Source organism: Carcharhinus amblyrhynchos, chromosome 2 (genome assembly GCF_965287045.1).
Source record: "Carcharhinus amblyrhynchos chromosome 2, sCarAmb.v2.hapA, whole genome shotgun sequence".
Classification (NCBI taxonomy): Eukaryota; Metazoa; Chordata; class Chondrichthyes; order Carcharhiniformes; family Carcharhinidae; genus Carcharhinus; species Carcharhinus amblyrhynchos.
The window spans coordinates 43,081,690-43,100,552 of record NC_137325.1 but is presented as its reverse complement, the minus strand read 5'-3'; the positions used below and the strand labels follow the sequence as shown (position 1 = coordinate 43,100,552).

Here is an 18,863-nt window from a genome sequence, read left to right as displayed (position 1 = left end):
CCTACAACATATTCCAGAAGCTACAGACAACAGTCTACAATACAAATACAAACAACCACATATTCTAAACCCCATTATTACAACAAGCTAGTTTCCCACAAATACAGACAATCAGATATTCCAAACACCATTACTATAATAAATTAATTATAAACCAACATTTAAACAAACATTAGAATAAAGTATTTGCATATCTGAGACACATTTTGGTAGTAGAATTTCTAATGGCTCATTAATATAAATGGTAAAATGGCAGCCTTCCTATAAACATTGTTCTACTGAATTAGAGGAGGCCATGATTCAAGGGCGAACCCTACATTCTGCCTCCGGGTCATCCTCTTTTTCCATCGGCTGAATTGGACTGTGAGGATGATCAGATATACGAGGGTAAACAAAATTAGTACTACAGCCAGGTGTGACATTAAGCAAACAAATGGATGGATTTGGATGTTTGATCCCCAGTTCCAAAGGTCATCCCACCAAGTGGTGACTTTGATTTCCTTAATCCTCTTTTTTACCTCTTGGGTCTGCTGTACTACTTTGGTGAAGGTTCTGTGGGCTGTAGCCAATTTTGCCCGAATCAGGTTCAATTCCTCCGGCAGGAGGTTTAAGCTTGTATCATATTTCTCATGGTACTCCCCTAGAGTCTGTCGGAGCTCGTCAGTGGCGTTCACATCTATCCTCTCCCTTTTATGAATGTCTATTAGTTGAGTGAGGCCCACTCTGGCTGGTATGTCTGGTTTGATGCAGAACGTAGTGTTAGTAATGTTACAATGGGTTGTGCCATACTGATATTGTTTCAGGGAGGTGGTAAGACAGTATCTCCCTGCTCCTTTGTAAGCTACCCGAGTTATGTCTGTGTCCAGGTTACGAGCTTCTACTGAGCAATTTAGGCTGGTGTTTGTTCTGAAGCCACACAGTGCATGCTCATTTAAATCATACAAGATTTTCCCTGTGTGTTTTAGTATCAACCCATTTTGGGGCCCTGGAGTGGTTTCGGGACAAGTGGAGATGAGTGTGCCAACAGTTGGTCTTAACCCATTCTTAATTTCATAGTAGTTATACTCGTTCTGAATAACCTTCTTTCCTAATTCCAGCCCTTTTCTGGACCATAGGCTAGACAGGCTAGCTCCATGCACCCATGGTTAGTGTATACCCATCAGTCACTAGTGAGGGTCGTCCTTAGGAAGCAGTAATCAGAGCTCCCATTATCTTTCCTGTACGCCACTCCTTGGATATTACATCCATCGGTGATACTCTTACTGGGGTGTACCCATAGGATGCCATCCTCACATTTGCCTGCTTCTGGTGGGATGAACCACATATATCCAGGGTATCGTAGGCTGCTCTTCTGGTCTTTGGTTGAGGTGGTGTCTGTGGTTCGGTCTGAGATGAGGAATCCCAGATAGCAGAGGAGTATGTTGTTCATTCTGGGGGAGATCAAGGTAGCACCTGTTAATTCTTATTAATATCTGATTCTCTTTCCAATTTCATTACAAGAATGTCGTATGACTCCCCCGCCCTTTTTTAAAAAAAAACAAAGAAATAAGTAAATGAATAATAAAGGCCCAATAGTGCCATACGAAGAGTTGGTTGGCAATCAGTGTTTAATGGGGTTGAGTGGGGTAAGGAATTTGCAGAACGTGAAAATAAAATGTCAATTGGGTGATGCGTGGAGTGGCCGGATAAAGCTATTTACAATCTGGACTGTGATGTCCTGGTTCTTCCTGAGTGAAGAGAACTTATGTGGGCAGGCATTGGCTGCCAGGTACCATCCCTGGTAGTGAGCGCCGGGTCAAACAGTTCTGGGAGTCCTGGTACCAGGCGTGCCATAGGGGGTAAGGTTTGTGGGTTCCCCATCCTTTTTGTCGGGGTGCCCGGGCCATGGTTTTATTCCTGAAGCTCTGTAAATTGGAGCGGGGACCGTGGGTGTATCTGTTGGTCCTGGGGATACTGGGTGGGGGTTGTAGCTGCTTGTCGGGCCGGTCCTGCGAGGGACATGGGTTGGGGTCCATCGTCAGAACCTCTGACATGGTCGTGTGGGGTAGTTGGGTGGTGCCCTACAGTCCCGGGCAAAATGGTTGGGTTGCCCACAGGTGTAACACTGTACTTGTGGGCGTGGGCCTCTGGGCTCAGCTCTATATCGTTCTCGGTGTCGGGGGTTGGGCCTATGTTCTGTGTGGCCTCGTGGTCCCCTGTGTCGGCAAGCAGCAGGGTTGTATGGGTGTGCAGGGTTTGCTGGTCTTCTGAAATTTGGTGCCCTACAATCTCGGGCAAAGTGTCCCGACTGCCCACAATTGAAACATGTCCCTCTATCTCTCCCTGGGGCTGCTGTGTAAGGTAGACGTGTACCTCTCTGGTATTGGTGATTCCCTCTACCTTTGTTTCTCCATACTGGACCCTGACGAGCCCTCATCGGAAGCATTTTTGCCTCCTTTTCTGGCCGTGACGTTGGGGCTCCCTGAACTTCCTGTTCCCAGATTCGAGCTAAGCGTCGGAGAACCCACGCTTCATTGTGTGTGGTTTCTGCAGGGTCAAAATTAGCACAGGCTTTCTTGCCTTCCTCTGTAGCATGCGACACTAATGTCCTAGCCCATTTGGATGAATCAGCTTCATTTAATCTAGTCCGATCTAATTCCCCATATATTCCTGTGAAGTGGATCCACAAACGACTGGCAAAGGCAGTCGGATGTTCCCCTTTCCTCTGTCTGCATTTATTTAACCCATCTACAGGATCCCCTTTATTAAATCCTATCGCAGTCAATATCGCTTCCTTAATTTCGTTTAATGTTCCTTCCCCAACATTTTGAGGGGCTGGCAAGGCAGACCGTACAGACTTGCTTAAGCACATGACTATCAGCTTCACCTCCTCTCTCTCATCTAGCCCATGCATTATCTTTTGCTGCCTAACATCCTCAAAGAAACTGTAGGGGTCCGCCGATGGCTCAAAAGTTGTGATTTTATTTGCAATCTCAGCCAATTGTGCCACTGTAAATGGAGTCGTGTATGTAACAGCTGAGTCCTGACCCCCTCCTGTCTGACGTTGAGTCGTCACAGGGTACATTGGTACTGGAGGTACATCTGGGGGTGCCGTGGGTATGACCTCCCCTGGGAAAGACGGTGGTGGACCCCAACCCTCGGTTTGCATAACATAAAGTCTAGCATTCTCCTTTAACTCTCCCCAGTCTGCACTCTCTATCCCCTTTTCCTCTTCTGTCCCGAAGGCACACATAAATCCATTTTGAACTGATAATAGGGATTCCAGCCTTGAGATTTCTCGTTGGCATTTTGAGTGGTCAGCAGTTGCCTGTCTCTGTTTTTACTGGCTTGATGTAGAGCTTTTATAGCAGCCTGCAGATCAGTGCACTTAGCTTCCAATCGTGCTACTGCCTGCTCAGCTTCGTCTCTGGCCAAGGCAGCACGCTGGGCGTCTTGGTAGGCTCTCTCATACTGGGTTTGGAAATTGCCCAGATGTAATAAGTTTGCCTGGTTAGTTCGCCTTAATTCATCTATCTCTCTGTCCTTTTCGGCTTTTATCTGTTCTATCCTCTCCTGCTGCTGTTCCCTTAGTCTCTTAATCTCCTCCAATTCCTTACGAACTGTGTTTAACTCCTTTTCTGTACCTAGCAGCTGTCCGAAGCAGCTCACAATAGCAATCTGTTTCTCATATTTGTTTGCCTGTTTTCCCTGAACTTTCCTTAGATCATCCCAATACTTCTGCCCTAGGGATCCCGGTCCCGTCTCAGTATTGGCACAAGATTCTGCCCATAGGGGCCACCCTTTCTTCTTAATATATTCCCTGATTTTTTTTTCCCATATGGGACACTTCTCTGCCATTCTATATTTAATGACAAGGGGTAGGGAGGCGATCGGACTGCGGGTACGGCTTTATGCTATGTTCCGGTCCTAATCCCGCTGGGTTCTAATACAAACCTACAGAGTTTACCCTATCCTCCTTGTTAGTAACAATACATGCACAATAAACAATTTCCCGAAAGCAGTTATTTGTCCAATAAGGAGTTCACACCTGTTGGCTCTGAGTTTTGAATAACCCTTCAATATAAAGTCTGTGGGGTTCGATATCGGAGCAACAAAGTTACTTCTTATCGATGCCCACCCAGGGACGCCAAATGTTGTAAAAATCAGCCTGTTTTAACCCTTATACGGTGGACAAATAACTTTGAGTAGACGTCTTATTAGTACAAACAATATTTATTTAAACCCACACAATCAATAATCACCCACCCGACCAACAATAAGTTATCTTACAGAAAATACTAGAATTCAAGTACAATACAAGACCTTGACTTAACTGTGTGTGACTGACAAATACCCAAACAGATACTGGCCTTTATCTGTGTGCTGGTCTTGGTAGTTGTCTGCGTAGTTTGGTCCTTTGCTCTGGTCTGGCATTCTGGCTGTGGTCTCTCTTTCTTCCTTCTTGGGTGTGGTGGCTCTCCTCTTGCTGGCGATGTTCACCATTGTTGTAGCTCGTTCGTGGGGTCAGAGAGAGAGAGCGAGATTCCTGGTTGTGCAGCATCCTTTATACCCCATTTGGCTTCACGCCCTTTTTTTGGCCATTGCCAATCAATCAATCAGGACTTGATCACCCTGATCGATAAGAGTCCAATCAGGTGCTACCACACCGATCTCTGGGTGTGTCCCCGGTGGCCATGCCTGTAGGTGTTGTAGGCACATAGGTCACATACCTTCCTCCTAAATAAGGATTCACGGTGCCTTTACGTCTGGCACACAACCCAGTGTGATCAGAAAGTCTCTTTCATCCTGGAGATGGCCCATATCCTGTGTATTCACTCATCAGGGTTGTAGCCTGTTTGTCTCTGTCTTTAAACTGCAGCCTGTCAGTTTAGTTTCTTGCCCAGTTATCCCAGAGTGCTTTACAAAACGCCATTTTAGATGGCCTGTTTGGCTACACACCACACACACGCTCACCTAAAGCAAGAATTGAACCTGGGTCCCTGGCGCTGTGAGGCAGCAGTACTAATCACGGTGCCATCCTTATTGATGTAACCTCAATAGCTTTTTGCAAGAGTGCTTTCTAGATTTTCAGGACTATTTGTGTGATGATGTCCTTATATAATCCCTAAATGATCCAACTCTGATTTTAAAGTTATGCCTCTTCATTCTGGCTCCTCCATCGCTCTTAGCTACCTTTTCAATTTCTTTAATTATCCAAAACATCTCAGATATCCCATAATCTCTGCACTGAAGTGAACACAAGTCTAGTCTGTTAAACCTGTCCTCAATAATTTAACGCTTTTAGTCTCAGAAATAAAACCCAGACCACTCTCTACATGCACCTCTGGTGATTGGTCTCCACATAGTCCTAGTTCTGAGAAACATGGAAATATCAAAGAGCCAAGCAAAGCTAGGATTAAGTTGTTTGTCATATTGTTCTTCGCGTTTGTTATATTTTTGTTCATGCGTATCTCCAATGTTATTGACTGTAGACCAAAGAGTGGGAGGCTAGGTGGGAAGAAAGAGGTAGCTGAGATCCTTAAGGACAGATCCTCTTAATGAGGGGCAGGTCAGGTCACAAATGTTGTTCAACATGTTATGCAGATCAAGACAATTTGGCCTTTTGGCTAAGATCAAATGTCAGATCAAGCCCAAGATGGAGTGTAACGCCTTATCTTGTCAGGATCTTGGGACCATGAATTGGATTCAATTTGAATTTGGTTTCTGGAGCAAGCAAGGAGATGGATTTGAGTCTGCCTGGTCCATCCTGAGCATTGGCTTTGTAACTTCAAGAATGATGCAAAAATTTAATAGATGATACATAACTTGGAAGCATTGTGAACTGTGAGGAAGTTGATTTAGGACATAGTCTGAAGGAAAAGACAAATGTGGCAGACTAAATTTGGTGCAGGGAAGTGTGAGGAGGAAGAATGAGGCATGACAATGTAAAATCACTATTATATTCTAAAGGAGCAAGGGGACCTGGATATTTATGATCATTACGTTGTTGAAGGTGGCAGTGCGGGTTAAGAAAGCAGTTAATAAGATATTTGGAATCTTGGACTTTATAAATAGAGACATAGAGCACAGAAACAAAGAGGTGATGGTGAAACTGTATAAAATACTGGTTTGGCCTCAACTTTGTCTAATGCTGGCCACTTAAGGAAGAATGTGAAAGCAGGAGAGGGGGATAGAAAAGATTCACAAGCATGCTCTAGAGATGAAGGGCCTCTTTTATGAGGATAGATGGTTAGAGGATTAGCTAGAGTTGTTCATGATCATGAAGGGCCTGGACGGAGTAGATAAAAAGACTTTTCATTCGCGGAGAAGTTGAGAACCCAAGGATGTAGACTTAGAGTTTGGTAAAAGGACCAAAGATGATATGAAGTAACTATTTTATGCAATGAATAGTTGGATGTAGAATGCATTACTTGAAAATGCGGTGGAGGCAAATTGAATCGCGGTTTTCAAAAAACTATTTTACAATTATTTGAAGAGAAACATTTTCAGGGTGAAGGGGAAAAATCTGGGGAGTGGGACTAGTTAAATGCAGTGACCCAGCATGTTTCTAATTGTTGTGGCTGAATACTTTCTGACTATGTAATTGCTTAGTGCATCATGTTATACTGAATGATGCAGTAGTCTGACAAATTATTGCTACTTCTGCACTTTCTTCAGAAGTCCATGCATGTTTTTAAGCAATATGCTTCAGGAGCAGTCGAAGACATTCTAAACTAATTTATCATATGTATTACCCCGTCACCATTGATAGACTTCTTCACATTTTATCGTCTTCCTCTCTTTATTTTTTCCTTTTTCTTTCTCTCTGACTCTTTGTTTTCCTGCCAATCCCCCATCTAGGGGAGGGGATACACTTTTTTCACCAAAAATACACATGATTCATAACATTTGTTAGATGTACGTTCCAAAACATTTCAACTCATAAGTTACAGAGAGTGCAATAAAATTAGACTTGTCTTCATTCAGTATGTTCTGCTCTTATGTGCTCTAAGTAATTGATATTGATATTTCAATTTGTGCATTCTATATCAGGCATACAACCCAAGGGTTTCTACAAATTTCCCAGTCCAATGGTGTGCAATGGCTGACCATCTTTCCTCATTGTACTTCAAGAGGTGGCTGCCCCAAACTTCAGTGTTTCCCTTAACATGTGGTCTTGGACCTTGGAATGTGCCAGTCTGCCAGACTGGAAAACCACCAGATTTCAAGCAGATCAAAGAACCACTTTCACCGATTAATGATTCTCCAAGACCAGTTGATGTTTTATCTTTGTGTGCATCTCTGGGAATATCCTGTAGAGCATAAAGTCCTGAATCACAGGGCCATTTGGGATGAACCTCGACACAAGGCTTCACTCCTGACCTTCTTTGTAAAGGCATTTTCCAGAAGGAGGTGAACAATAGTCTCTTCCCCACCACAGCCACCTCAATCCAGCATGTGGAGGGGGTGAGTCTCTGTGCATGCAGGAAGGATCTGGTGAGGAGGGCCTTTCTCACTACCAGCCAAACTATATCTTGGTGCTTATTTGAAACTTTTGGAGATGAGATACACTGCCAGATGGTTTGACAGTCTACTCAGGCAGCAATCTGATAGGAGCTACCATCTCCTTTTCCCACAGGGCCTCTCAAACATTACGTGCAGACTACTGCCTGATGGACTTGTGGTCAATGGTATGTTTATGTATAAACAGTTCCATGAGGGATAAGTGGTACTTGAAGTATTCTGCAGAAATGTGGCCCTGCCCATCCTTCGAAGCACCAGCGATAGGTAGAATCTCAGTGACCTATGGTGTTTGCATACTGAGGATCTATGCAAAGCCTGATGCTGTTGCACAGAAATTGGTCATCAGGATGAGGGTGATGTTGAGCAAGATTTTCCCTCTTTATCTGCAGGTTTTTACATCATGTTCCTGTGAACATAGTGCATTTTCAACCTCTAATTAAAGTAGAAGATGGGTTGGCTTGGGTGATCACCACAGGTGCAGGACTGAAAATGCTAGACTTGCAACTTGTACAGCAACACTGAGAGCACTTTGCATGTGATGCCTAGCTTCCAATCTGCAATGAAGAGGGACTGTCACTTCCACATGCTCAGATTTTGGTTACCATCGTTACATGCTCCAATATTTAGTGCTTGCCCCAGCCTGTCTGAGCAATATCTTCAGCACCCTCAGGAGGTCTGATCTGACTGTGAAGGAAACAAACAATCAGTCAGCCTAGTTCCCAAAGAACATGGGCGGCACGGTGGCACAGTGGTTAGCACTGCTGCTTCACATCTCCAGGGACCTGGTTCGATTCCCGGCTTGGGTCACTGTTTGTATGGAGTTTGCACTTTCTCCTCGTGTTTGTGTGGGTTTCCTCCGAGTGCTTCGGTTTCCTCCCACAGTCCAAAAATGTGCAGGGTAGGTTGATTGGCCACACTAAGAAATTGCTGTTAGTGTCCTGAAATGCATAGGTTAGAGGGATTAGTGGGTAAATATGTCAGGATATGGGGGTAAGACCTGGGTGGGTTTGTGGTCAGTGCAGACTCGATGGGCTGAATGGCCTCTCCCTGTACTGTAGGGTTTCTATGTTCTATGTTTCTAACATGGCCTTGCTCTTGAGGTGATTTACCTCTGCACCCTAGCCAGTTTCGCAGATGCTCATCAGTCTGCACAGCGACAGTGGATCATGATACTTCTACTGATCCAAAAAGAAGGCGACGATGTTGTCCACGTACAGGAAGGCTTTAACCTGTGTGCCTCCACTGCCTAGAATCACCACCCCACTTATGCCCGAATCTTTCCTGATGAACTCCACAGAAGATGCTATGCAACACATGAAACAGTACAGGGGAGAGAGGGAAACAGTGCTTGACTCCAGATTTGATCAGAATGCTTTCTGATTTCCAGCCATTGTGTTATTGATGTTTGTGTCAAACAGCTGGATCCAATTGCAGATTCCCTCCCAAACCCTGCTTTGGAGATCCAAGGGAGGTGGGGCAGGTGGTGGGTAAATATTTCTGACTTGCATGCATAAGTTGCAGAACTGAGTCTGGTGATCTTTACCCAAGGACAAATCACTTCAGACTGTGCTCGAGTAATTCTGATCACCAATTTAGTACTATTGGCAAGTCTTTGGTACAGGATGCTGTTTCTTTCAGAATAGTAGGTGAAGCACCGGACCCAAAGAACATACCAACTTTATTTGTTTAGCCCCAATACAATTATTGAATTTCCATACAAATTTAAATGAAGCATTGTGAAATCTGATTATTACAAACAGTGTTAACAACTGAAAGTACAAAATATCTGATATTGGCAGAATTAATCCATGGTGATTTCTTTCTTTCCTCTTATTTAGTGGACACAAGTATGTGAAATAGATTCTTTGGAAGAACGAAAGGCCGTCTGTGAAGAGGTGTTTAAAAATGACCAGGAAGAATACAGGCTGTATGAAGCTATGAAAATTCTCATGTTGGTCAAGGCCATTGATCTGGATTGTGATAAAGTGCAAGAAAAAGAAATTCCTCTCTTCTGTTGGCTGCTGTTTGCTCGTGATACTTCTCCTGATCCTTATCGGTTCATGCAAAATCACTTGAATCATGTCGGCTGCACTGGTGGACTGGATCAGGTAAGCAATTGCAATATCAAAAATCTTGAAATAAGGTACCAAACACCAGGAGCAGCACTTCACCATGGCTCCAGAATGCCTTTTCACTTTCCTCAACATTAGTATTTTCATTTAGTTTATTTGTTTCATTCTGCAGAAAGCAAGATTGCTGTTAATTTCTTTCATCTGCCCTTGTTTTTCATGAATTATAAGGAAATTGCAATTGTTCCAGTGCTAACCTGAATGTAGATTTTGTAATGTGGCATTATGCATTTGAATCCCAAGTTGATGAAAGTGGATATAGTTATGGTGTTATCTGGGCAGTAAACAAAAAAAGTCAAATTATAAAGCCATCCTTTATTTAATTCATTCTCATGACGTGGGTGTTATTGAAATTTATCCTTAGCCTGAGAAGGTGACCATTTTGTCAGCCCTGTTCAGTGGGCAGTTAAAAGTTGACCATGATGATGTGGGATTAGAGTTACTTAAAGGTGGGGCGGCTAGAATTTCCATCCCTGAAAAACATTAGGCAACCAATTAGATTTTGATGGCAATCCATTTACATTTTTTACTTACAGATTAAAAAATACTGATTTTAAATTTTCAAATTGTCAGGGATAGATTTTAACTTGATTACTAAATCCAGTAACAAAGTTACTACACTACTGCACCTATTTTGAGTTTAGTGTAATGCATAAAGCATTGAATATGTAATTAATATTCAGCAGGATTCAGAACCATTAGCAGGAGAAGCAATAATTTCTCAATTATTGTTAATTCAAAACATGTTGTAGCTGACTGTGCGTCTTATGTTTCAAACACTTGTTGAATACTAAACTTGTTGTTTCCACTTTATGTAGCTGATTTGGAGTTGGGGACCAAGTGTAGTGTGTCAAAATTTGCACATGACACTAAGATGAGCGGCAGACAAAGTGTGCAGAGGATGCTGAAAGTCTGCAAAGGGATATAGATAGTCTGAGTGAGTGGGCGAGGGTCTGGCAGATGGAGTACACTGCTGGGAAATGTGAGGTCATCCATTTTGGAAGGAATAATAGCAAAGTGGACTATTATTTAAATGGCAAAAAATTGCAGCATGCTGCTGTGCAGAGGGACCTGGGTGTGCAAGAATCACAAGGAGTTGGTTTGCAGGTGCAGCAGGTAATTAAGAAGGCAAATGGAATTTTGTCCTTCATTACTAGAGGAATGAAGTTTAAAAACAGCGAGGCTATGTTGCAGTTGTATAAGGTGCTGGTGAGGCCACACCAGGACTACTGAGTACAGTTTTGGTCTCCTTACTTGAGAAAGGATATACAGGCACTGGAGGGGGTGCAGAGGAAATTCACTGGGTTGATTCCAGGATTGAGAGAGTTGGCTTATGAGGAGAGACTGAGTAGACTGCGGCTATACTCATCGGAATTCAGAAGAATGAGGGGAGATCTTATAGATACATATAAAGTTATGAAGAGAATAGCATGGCCTCAAAATAAGGGGAAACAGATTTAGGACTGAGTTGAGGAACTTCTTCACACAAAGGATTGTGAATCTGTGGAATTTCTTGCCCAGTGAAGCAGTTGGGGCTACCTCATTGAATGTTTTTAAAGCAACAATAGATAAATTTTTGAAGGGTAAAGGAATTAATGGTTATGATGAGCAGGCGGGTAAGTGGAGCTGAAACCATGAAAAGATCAGCCGGGGTTTTATTGAAGGCAGAGTAGGCTCGAAAGGCCAGATGGCCTACTCCTCCTCCTAGTTCTTATGTTCTTATAATACGCTACTAGTAAATTATAGGTTTAATTTGTCATACAGTATTCATTGATTTGAAAAAAATGCTTGCTGTTTTAATGAAACAGAGAATGACGAAGTGTATATTCTCCTGTGTTCCTTCATTCGCCTATTTGTTCTGCAGAGGTCCACTGAAAATATCAGATGATAGCCATGAACATCTTATTTCTCTGTTTCAATGAACAACAAATTCAGTGTATTTAATTTCTTGCTCAACAATGTAAAAATTCTTATGCGAAGGCTATTCTTTTAAACAGTTTCAAATCATAATAAAGAAATGGTCAGGGAATTAAATTTGCACTTCATTCATGTCTTCCTTTGTGAAGACTGAAACAATGTACAAGAAGTTCTCAGAGAAACAAGTTTTAGTGAGGAGATGAAGGAAATCAGAATTAATAAAGAAATGGTTTTGGGGACATTAGGATTGAAGGTGGATAGATGTCCAGGTCCTGATAATTTCATCCAGAATATTTAAGGAAGTGGCCATGGAAATAGTAGATCCATTGGTGGTTATTTTCCAAAATTCTTTGGACCCTGGACTGGTTCCTACAGATTAGAAGGTAGTTAATGTAAGCTCACTATTCAAAAAGAAAAGCTGAGAGAAAACAGGGAACTATAGACCAGTGAGCCTAATGTTGGTACTGGGGAAGTTGCTAGAGCCCATTATTAATGATAACTCAGCACTTGGGAGGCAGTGGTATAATCAGACAAAGTCAGCATGGATCTACAAAAGGGAAAGCATGGACCTACAAAAGGGAAAGCATGGACCTACAAAAGGGAAAGCATGGACCTACAAAAGGGAAAGCATGGAATTCTTTGAGGATGTAACTGGTAGAGTTGACCAAGGAGAACCAGTGGTTCTGGTTTATTTAAACGTTTAGAAGGCTTTCGACAAAGTCTCACATAATAGACTACTATGCAAAGTTAAAGCACATAGGATTGCAGGTAATGTCTTGAGATGGATAGAAAGCTGGTTAGCAGATAGGAAGCAAAGAGTTGGCATACATTAGTCTTTATCTGATTGATAGTCGGCGACTAGTGGGATTCCATAGGGACCTGTGCTAGGACTCAACTGTTCACGTAATACATTCCCTCTTTCAAATCATTAATATATAATCTCCAAATTTGCAAATGATACAAATTGAGTGGGCGGGTGAGCTGTGAGGAAAATGCAGAGATGCTTCAGCGTGATTTGGACAGGCTGACTGTGTGGGCATATGCACGGCAGATGCAGTATAGTGCAGATAAATGTGAGGTTATCTACTTTGATAGCAATAATAGGAAGACAGATTATTACTTGAATGGATGTAAATCGAGGGAGGTGGATTTTCAGTGAGACCTTGGTGTCCTCGTGCATCAGTTGCTGAAAGTAAGTGCACAGGTACAGCAGATAAATGGTATGTTGCCTTTCATGAGAGAATTTGAGTACAGGGATGTTTTGCTGTAATTGTACAGGATGCTGGTAAGGCCAAACATGGAGTATTGTGTACAGTTTTAGTGGCCTTATCTGAGGGAGGATATCCTTGCTATAGAGGGAGTACAGCTCCTGGTACAGTTTACCCGGCGGTTTCCTGGAATGGCAGGTCTGCCATATAAGGAGAGACTGAATTGGTTAGGATTTTATTCACTGGAGTTTAGAAAAGTGCAAGGGGATCTCGGCAACTCATAAAATTCTAACAGGGTTAGACAGTGTAGATTCAGAAAAAATGTTCCCAATGATGGGGAATTCAGAACTAGAAACATATAGACAACTACAGCACAATACAGGCCCTTTAGCCCACAAAGTTGTGCTGAACGCATCCCTACCTACTAGGCTTACCTATAGCCCTCTATCTTACTAAGTTCCAAGTCTCTTAAAACACCCTATCGAATCCACCTCCACCACTGTTGCCGGTGGCCCATTTCCCACCACTCTCTGAATGAAAAACTTACCCCTGACATCTCTGTACCTACTCCCTAGCACCTTAAACCTGTGTCCTCTTGTGGCAACCATTTCAGCCCTGGGAAAAGCCTCTGACTATCCACTTGATCAATACCTCTCAACCCTCTATCAGGTCACCCCTCATTCTTCGTTTGTCCAAGGAGAAAAGGCCGAGCTCCCTCAATCTATCCTCATAAGGCATGCTCCCCAATCCAGGCAACATCCTTGTAAATCTCCTCTGCACCCTTTCTATGGCTTCCACATCCTTCCTGTAATGAGGCGATCAGAACTGAGCACAGTATGGTATGACTAGGTATCATAGTTAGAGGGTTAGGAGTAAACCTTTTAGAACTGAGGTGAGGAAAAATTTCTTCACCCAGAGGATGGCGAATATGTGAAATTCATAACCACAGAAAGTAGTTGAGACCAAAATGTTGTATGATTTCAAGAAGAAATTAGATAAAGCTCTTGGGGCTAAAGGCATCAAGGGATATAGAAGGAAGGAAGGGGGATCAGGATATTGAATTCGATGATCAGCCATGATCAAAATGAATGCAGAGCAGACTCGAAGGGTCAAATGGCCTACTCCTGCTTCTATTTTCTATGTTTCTATGATTCCATGACTCAATACAGGGCAGGGCTGAGTGACAGGCTTTGGATTTCCGTTTCTCGTGCTTGGTCTCATGTAGTGTTTTGGTCAGTTGTTTCGACTGAAAGCAAAAGTTGTAAGGAATTAAAAGAATTCTATCCCTGCAATGACAAACAATCAGACAGAATTGAATTTAAATTATTGGAGAGAAAATGATTCTAATTTCACATAAAAACAAAATATTGTGAATGTCCGATGCACAATTTTGACAGATGTTGAGTACAGTATGAATGAAATGGTCTTAGTAATGGAAACCTTCTGGTACAAATTAAATACAATGTTAACCACCCATTCAGCTGCAGCTGAATATTATAATGAAGGACTGTATAGTTGGTATGCAGGAAGGAAAACTAAAAATAGAAAATTCTGGATAAATGCAGCAGGTCTGGCAGCATCAGCGGAAAGAAAAACAGAAGTAATGGGTAGGATTTTCCTTTCGTTCATAAATTACTCTGGGCTGCTCATCACTTTTCCAACCAGATGCCCTCATTCTCCATAGTCAAAATTTTAATTCGCAAAACTAAAAATATTATTCTAAAATGCATGAATTATGAACTAGATTTGCACCACCTTCATTTCCCAATCTGAGTCTGAGAGATTTGAAGGTAATTTAGGAAAGTTGAAGGTCTATAAATTGAATCATAGAATCCCTACAATGCAAAAGTCCATTCGGCCCAACAGGTCTGCACCAATCCACTTTTTTTAAATCTTACCCAGGCCCTATCTCCATAACTCCCTATATATAGCCTGCAATCCCCCTACATATTGGGAATCCAAGGGCCAATTTAGCATAGCCAATGCACCTAACCCACAGATCTTTAGGTGTGGAAGAAAGCTAGAGCACTCGGAGGAAACCCATGCAGACACAGGGAGAATGAGCAAGCTGCACACAAGACTGTTACCCAAGGCTGGAATCGAACCTGTGGTCCTTGGCGCTCTGAGTCTTACTTGATGGCCTGTGAAGATTCACACTCCAACCATTATCTTGTAAATTGAGTTTGTGTCCATGTATGCCCTGTTTGTGAACACAGCTCCCATTCACCTGATGAAGGGGCAGTGCTTTGAAAGCTTGTGGCTTGTGCTACCAAATAAACCTGTTGGACTTTAACTTGGTGTCGTGAGACTTCTTACAGAACTACAGTTCAGCAGAAAGCTGTTATTACTCGATATGTTAGAATGAAAAAGACCCCTTAGTTTTCCTTCCTGGGTTGCAACCTTACAGTCTTTCATTATAATATTTAGCTCCAGCTGAATGGGTGGTTAACATTTTGTGTTTAAACTGTAATCAGAAGGTTGCCATTACTAAGAGCATTTCATACCGTATTCAACATCTGTCAAAATTGTGCATTCAAACTTTGACTGGGAGTCTGATCAGAGGCAAGAACCAAACTGATTCTATGTAGAATGGGTTTTATTAATTGGGATTTGGGTTTTGGACTCTAGAGCAGCTTGATGACCTGTTATCTTGCTACTCTCTCTTGCAAATTAATAAAACCTATCCCCATTATTAGAAACTATTGACAGGATTAACACAAATATCATTAGAAGAGAAATGAGAATACTTTTACACTTAAAAGCTGTGGCACACGTGGATGTTTTGCCAGCTGTTGCATTTGACAATATAAACTGATTAGAAATCTCTGGTAGCTCTTGGGGACCTTTATCAGACTTTTCTACTCCAACATTTCTCGATACTTGATGGAGAACAGTGCTTAGTGGGAAGATATACAGCAAGAATAGCACAAGGAGTCTGGTTTGGTACATCTTTGTTAAAACCAGTGTCTAAAACTGGTTAGTGAAAGATCAACGCTACTCCATAATTAACCAGCTGGAAACATCAAATGGCAGTAATTTGCAACATGTTTCTGAAAATAACGTTTCTCTGCTTTATGCCTTCAGTGTGCTCTGCAGATTTTTTTTTCCCTTCCCAAAGATGTTGATTTAACAATTTGTGAAATATTTTGCAAACTGGTGAAGAAAACACAGTTGCAAAACTTTGACATTTTGAGGTAGTGAAATGATTGATATTTATTAGAGTCACAAGAAGGCTTACAATGGATCACAAACAATGACGAGACAGAGGATTGAGACAGAGAATCTGGTGAACTAGTGCAGCAACAATAATCTCTCCCTCAGTGTCAACAAAATGAAGGAGATTGTCATTGACTTCAGGAAGTGTAAAGGAGCATATGCCCCTTCCTATATCAATGGGCACGAAGTAGAAAGGATCGAGAGCTTCAAGTTTTTAGGTGTCCAGAACACCAACAACCTGTCTTAGTCCCTCCATGCCAACACTATAGTTAAGAAAGCCCACCAACGCCTCTTCTTTCTCAGAAGACTAAGGAAAGCTGGTATGTCAGCAACAACTCTCACCAACTTTTATAGATGCACCATAGAAAGCATTCTTTCTGGTTGTATCACAGCTTGGTATGACTTCTGCTCTGCCCAATACTGCAAGGAACTACAAAAGATCATGAATGTAGCCCAATCCATAGCAAACCAGCCTCTTATCCATTGACCCTGTCTAAACTTCCTGCTGGCTCGGCAAAGCAGCCGGCATAACTAAGGACCCTACGCACCCCGGACATTCTCCCTTCCACCTTCTGCCTTCGGGAAAAAGATACAAAAGTCTGAGGTCACATACCAACTGACCCAAGAACAGCTTCTTCCCTGTTGCTGTCAGACTTTTGAACAGACTTACCCAGCATTAAGTTGATCTTTCTCTACACCCTAGCTATGACTGTAACACTACATTCTGCACTCTCTCGTTTCCTTTATGAACGGCATGCTTTGTCTGTATAGTGCGCAAGAAACAATACTTTTCACTGTATACTAATACATGTGACAATAAGTCAAATCCAAGTTGCTGTGAAAATCCCCTAGACGCCACTCTCCGGCACCTGTAATAATGCTACTATTGAGGGAGAATTCAACATGGCCAATACATCTAACCAGCACATCTTTTGGACAGTGGGAGGAAACTGGAGTGCCCAGAAGAAACCCACGTAGATGCGGGAAGAACATGCAGACTCCACACAGACAGTGACACAAGCTGGGAATCGAACCCAGGTCCCTGGTGCTCTAAGGCAGCAGTGCCAACTAGTGTGCTACTCTGCATTGGAGGATTATTGTAATTTTTGATGTGACAGTTTGGAGAATTCCTTGTAGTTTGTCTTAATGCTACTGTTGAGTTTAATTTGACTTTGGAGGGAAGGGCCAAGGATGGTGTTTAAATTCTTAAGAGCAGCACCACGAGGAAGTTACAGACCAGATTTTCTTGGAGATTGCGAAATGGTGTTTGACTTGTATTATTAAGGTCTCAGAAATTATAGTGAAGGTGAATTACCCCATTGTATCAACATTTCCAGGGATATTTGCTGTTGTTTCCCTCATTTGGCAATGAACAGTTAGTTTAGTGTATGTTTGCTTCCCTGCCCCCATTAACATCAATGCAGATTGAGTTCTACTATGCTTGCTGCTGCATCCAGGGCTTTGAAAAGATGGTACTGATGGACAGTTTGAAGTGGCTTAATTTTTGCATGAAAAGTTTAACTTTAAGTAGGTGAATATGAGTCAAAATTCCCACCAAATTTAAATTAGTTTGGGCAAACATTTTACATTTTAATGCATTTCTAGGTTATTGAAAGGTTGAAGGCCCATTGAATTTGTTTATATTACATTAAGTTGACAGGAAATCTTGCTGTGCAGAAGGACTGGTTCATAAGAACACAAGAAATAGGAGCAGGAGTAGGCCATCTAGCCCTTCGAGCCTGCCCCGCCATTCAATAAGATCATGGCTGATCTGAAGTGGATCAGTTCCACTTTCCCGCTTTCTCCCCATAACCCTTAATTCCCTTGTCTATCAGAAACCTATCTACGCGTGACTTAAATATATTTAGCGAGGTAGCCTCCACCACTTCAACGGGCAGAGAATTCCAGAGATTCACCACCCTTTGAGTGAAGAAGTTCCTCCTCAACTCTGATCCAAACTGCACACCGCCCCCCCCCCCCATCTTGAGGTTGTGTCCTCTAGTCCTGCTATCCTTTCTAAGCGGGAAGAATCTCTCTACCTCTACCCTATTTATCCCCTTCATTATCTTGTATGTCTCTGTAAGATCCCCCCTCAGCCTTCTAAACTCCAACGAGTACAGACCCAGTCTATTCAGTCTCTCTTCATAGGCTAACCCCCTCATCTCTGGTATCAGCCTAGTGAACCTCCTCTGCATTCCCTCCAAGGGAATCCTTTCGCAAATGCTGCGACCAAAACTGCACACAGTACTCCAGCTGCGGCCTCACCAGTACCCTGTACAGTTGCAGCAAGACCTCCCTGCTTTTATATTCTATCTCCTTCGCTGTAAAGGCCAACATTCCATTCGCCTTCTTGATCACCTGCTGCACCTGCAGACTGGGTTTTTGCGATTCGAGAACAAGGACCCCCAGGTCCCTCTGCACCGTAGCATGCTGCAGCTTTTTGCCTTTTAAGTAATAATCCCTCCTACTATTATTTCTACTAAAGTGGTAACCTCACATTTGCTAACATTATATTCCATCTGCCAGGTCATCGCCCACTCACTCAGCCTATCCAGATCTCTCTGCAGACTTCCCACACCCTCCACGCAATTTGCTTTTCCACAGTGGTAAACCTTTGGTTGTTGATCTGTTGCATCATTCAGGCAATGAATTGCTGGTGAAGTAAACACTCCATTTTTTGCAGTTTAACCTGAGTGATGTATAAGGGTGACACAATGGTTAGCACTGCGGCCTCACAGCACCAGGGCCCTGGCTTGGGTCACTTTCTGTGTGGAGTTTGCACATTCCCCCATGTTCTGCATCAGTTTCCTCCGGGTGTGCTGGTTTCCTCCCACAGTCCAAGGACGTGTGGGTTAGGTGGATTGGCCATGTTAAATTGCCCCTTAGTGTC

At 42.7% G+C, this 18,863-nt stretch overlaps 1 protein-coding gene across 2 annotated transcripts in view; it reads left to right on the top strand.

Moving 5' to 3' along the window:
• Positions 1–18,863, top strand: part of LOC145353987 (ubiquitin thioesterase otulin-like) — an 82,816-nt gene that overhangs the window by 49,871 nt on the left and 14,082 nt on the right. For both annotated transcript variants that reach the window (XM_080205053.1, XM_080205061.1), the window contains one exon: positions 9,342–9,611. In XM_080205053.1, the coding sequence (XP_080061179.1) occupies positions 9,342–9,611 (270 nt within the window). The remainder of the gene's footprint in view (positions 1–9,341; positions 9,612–18,863) is intronic.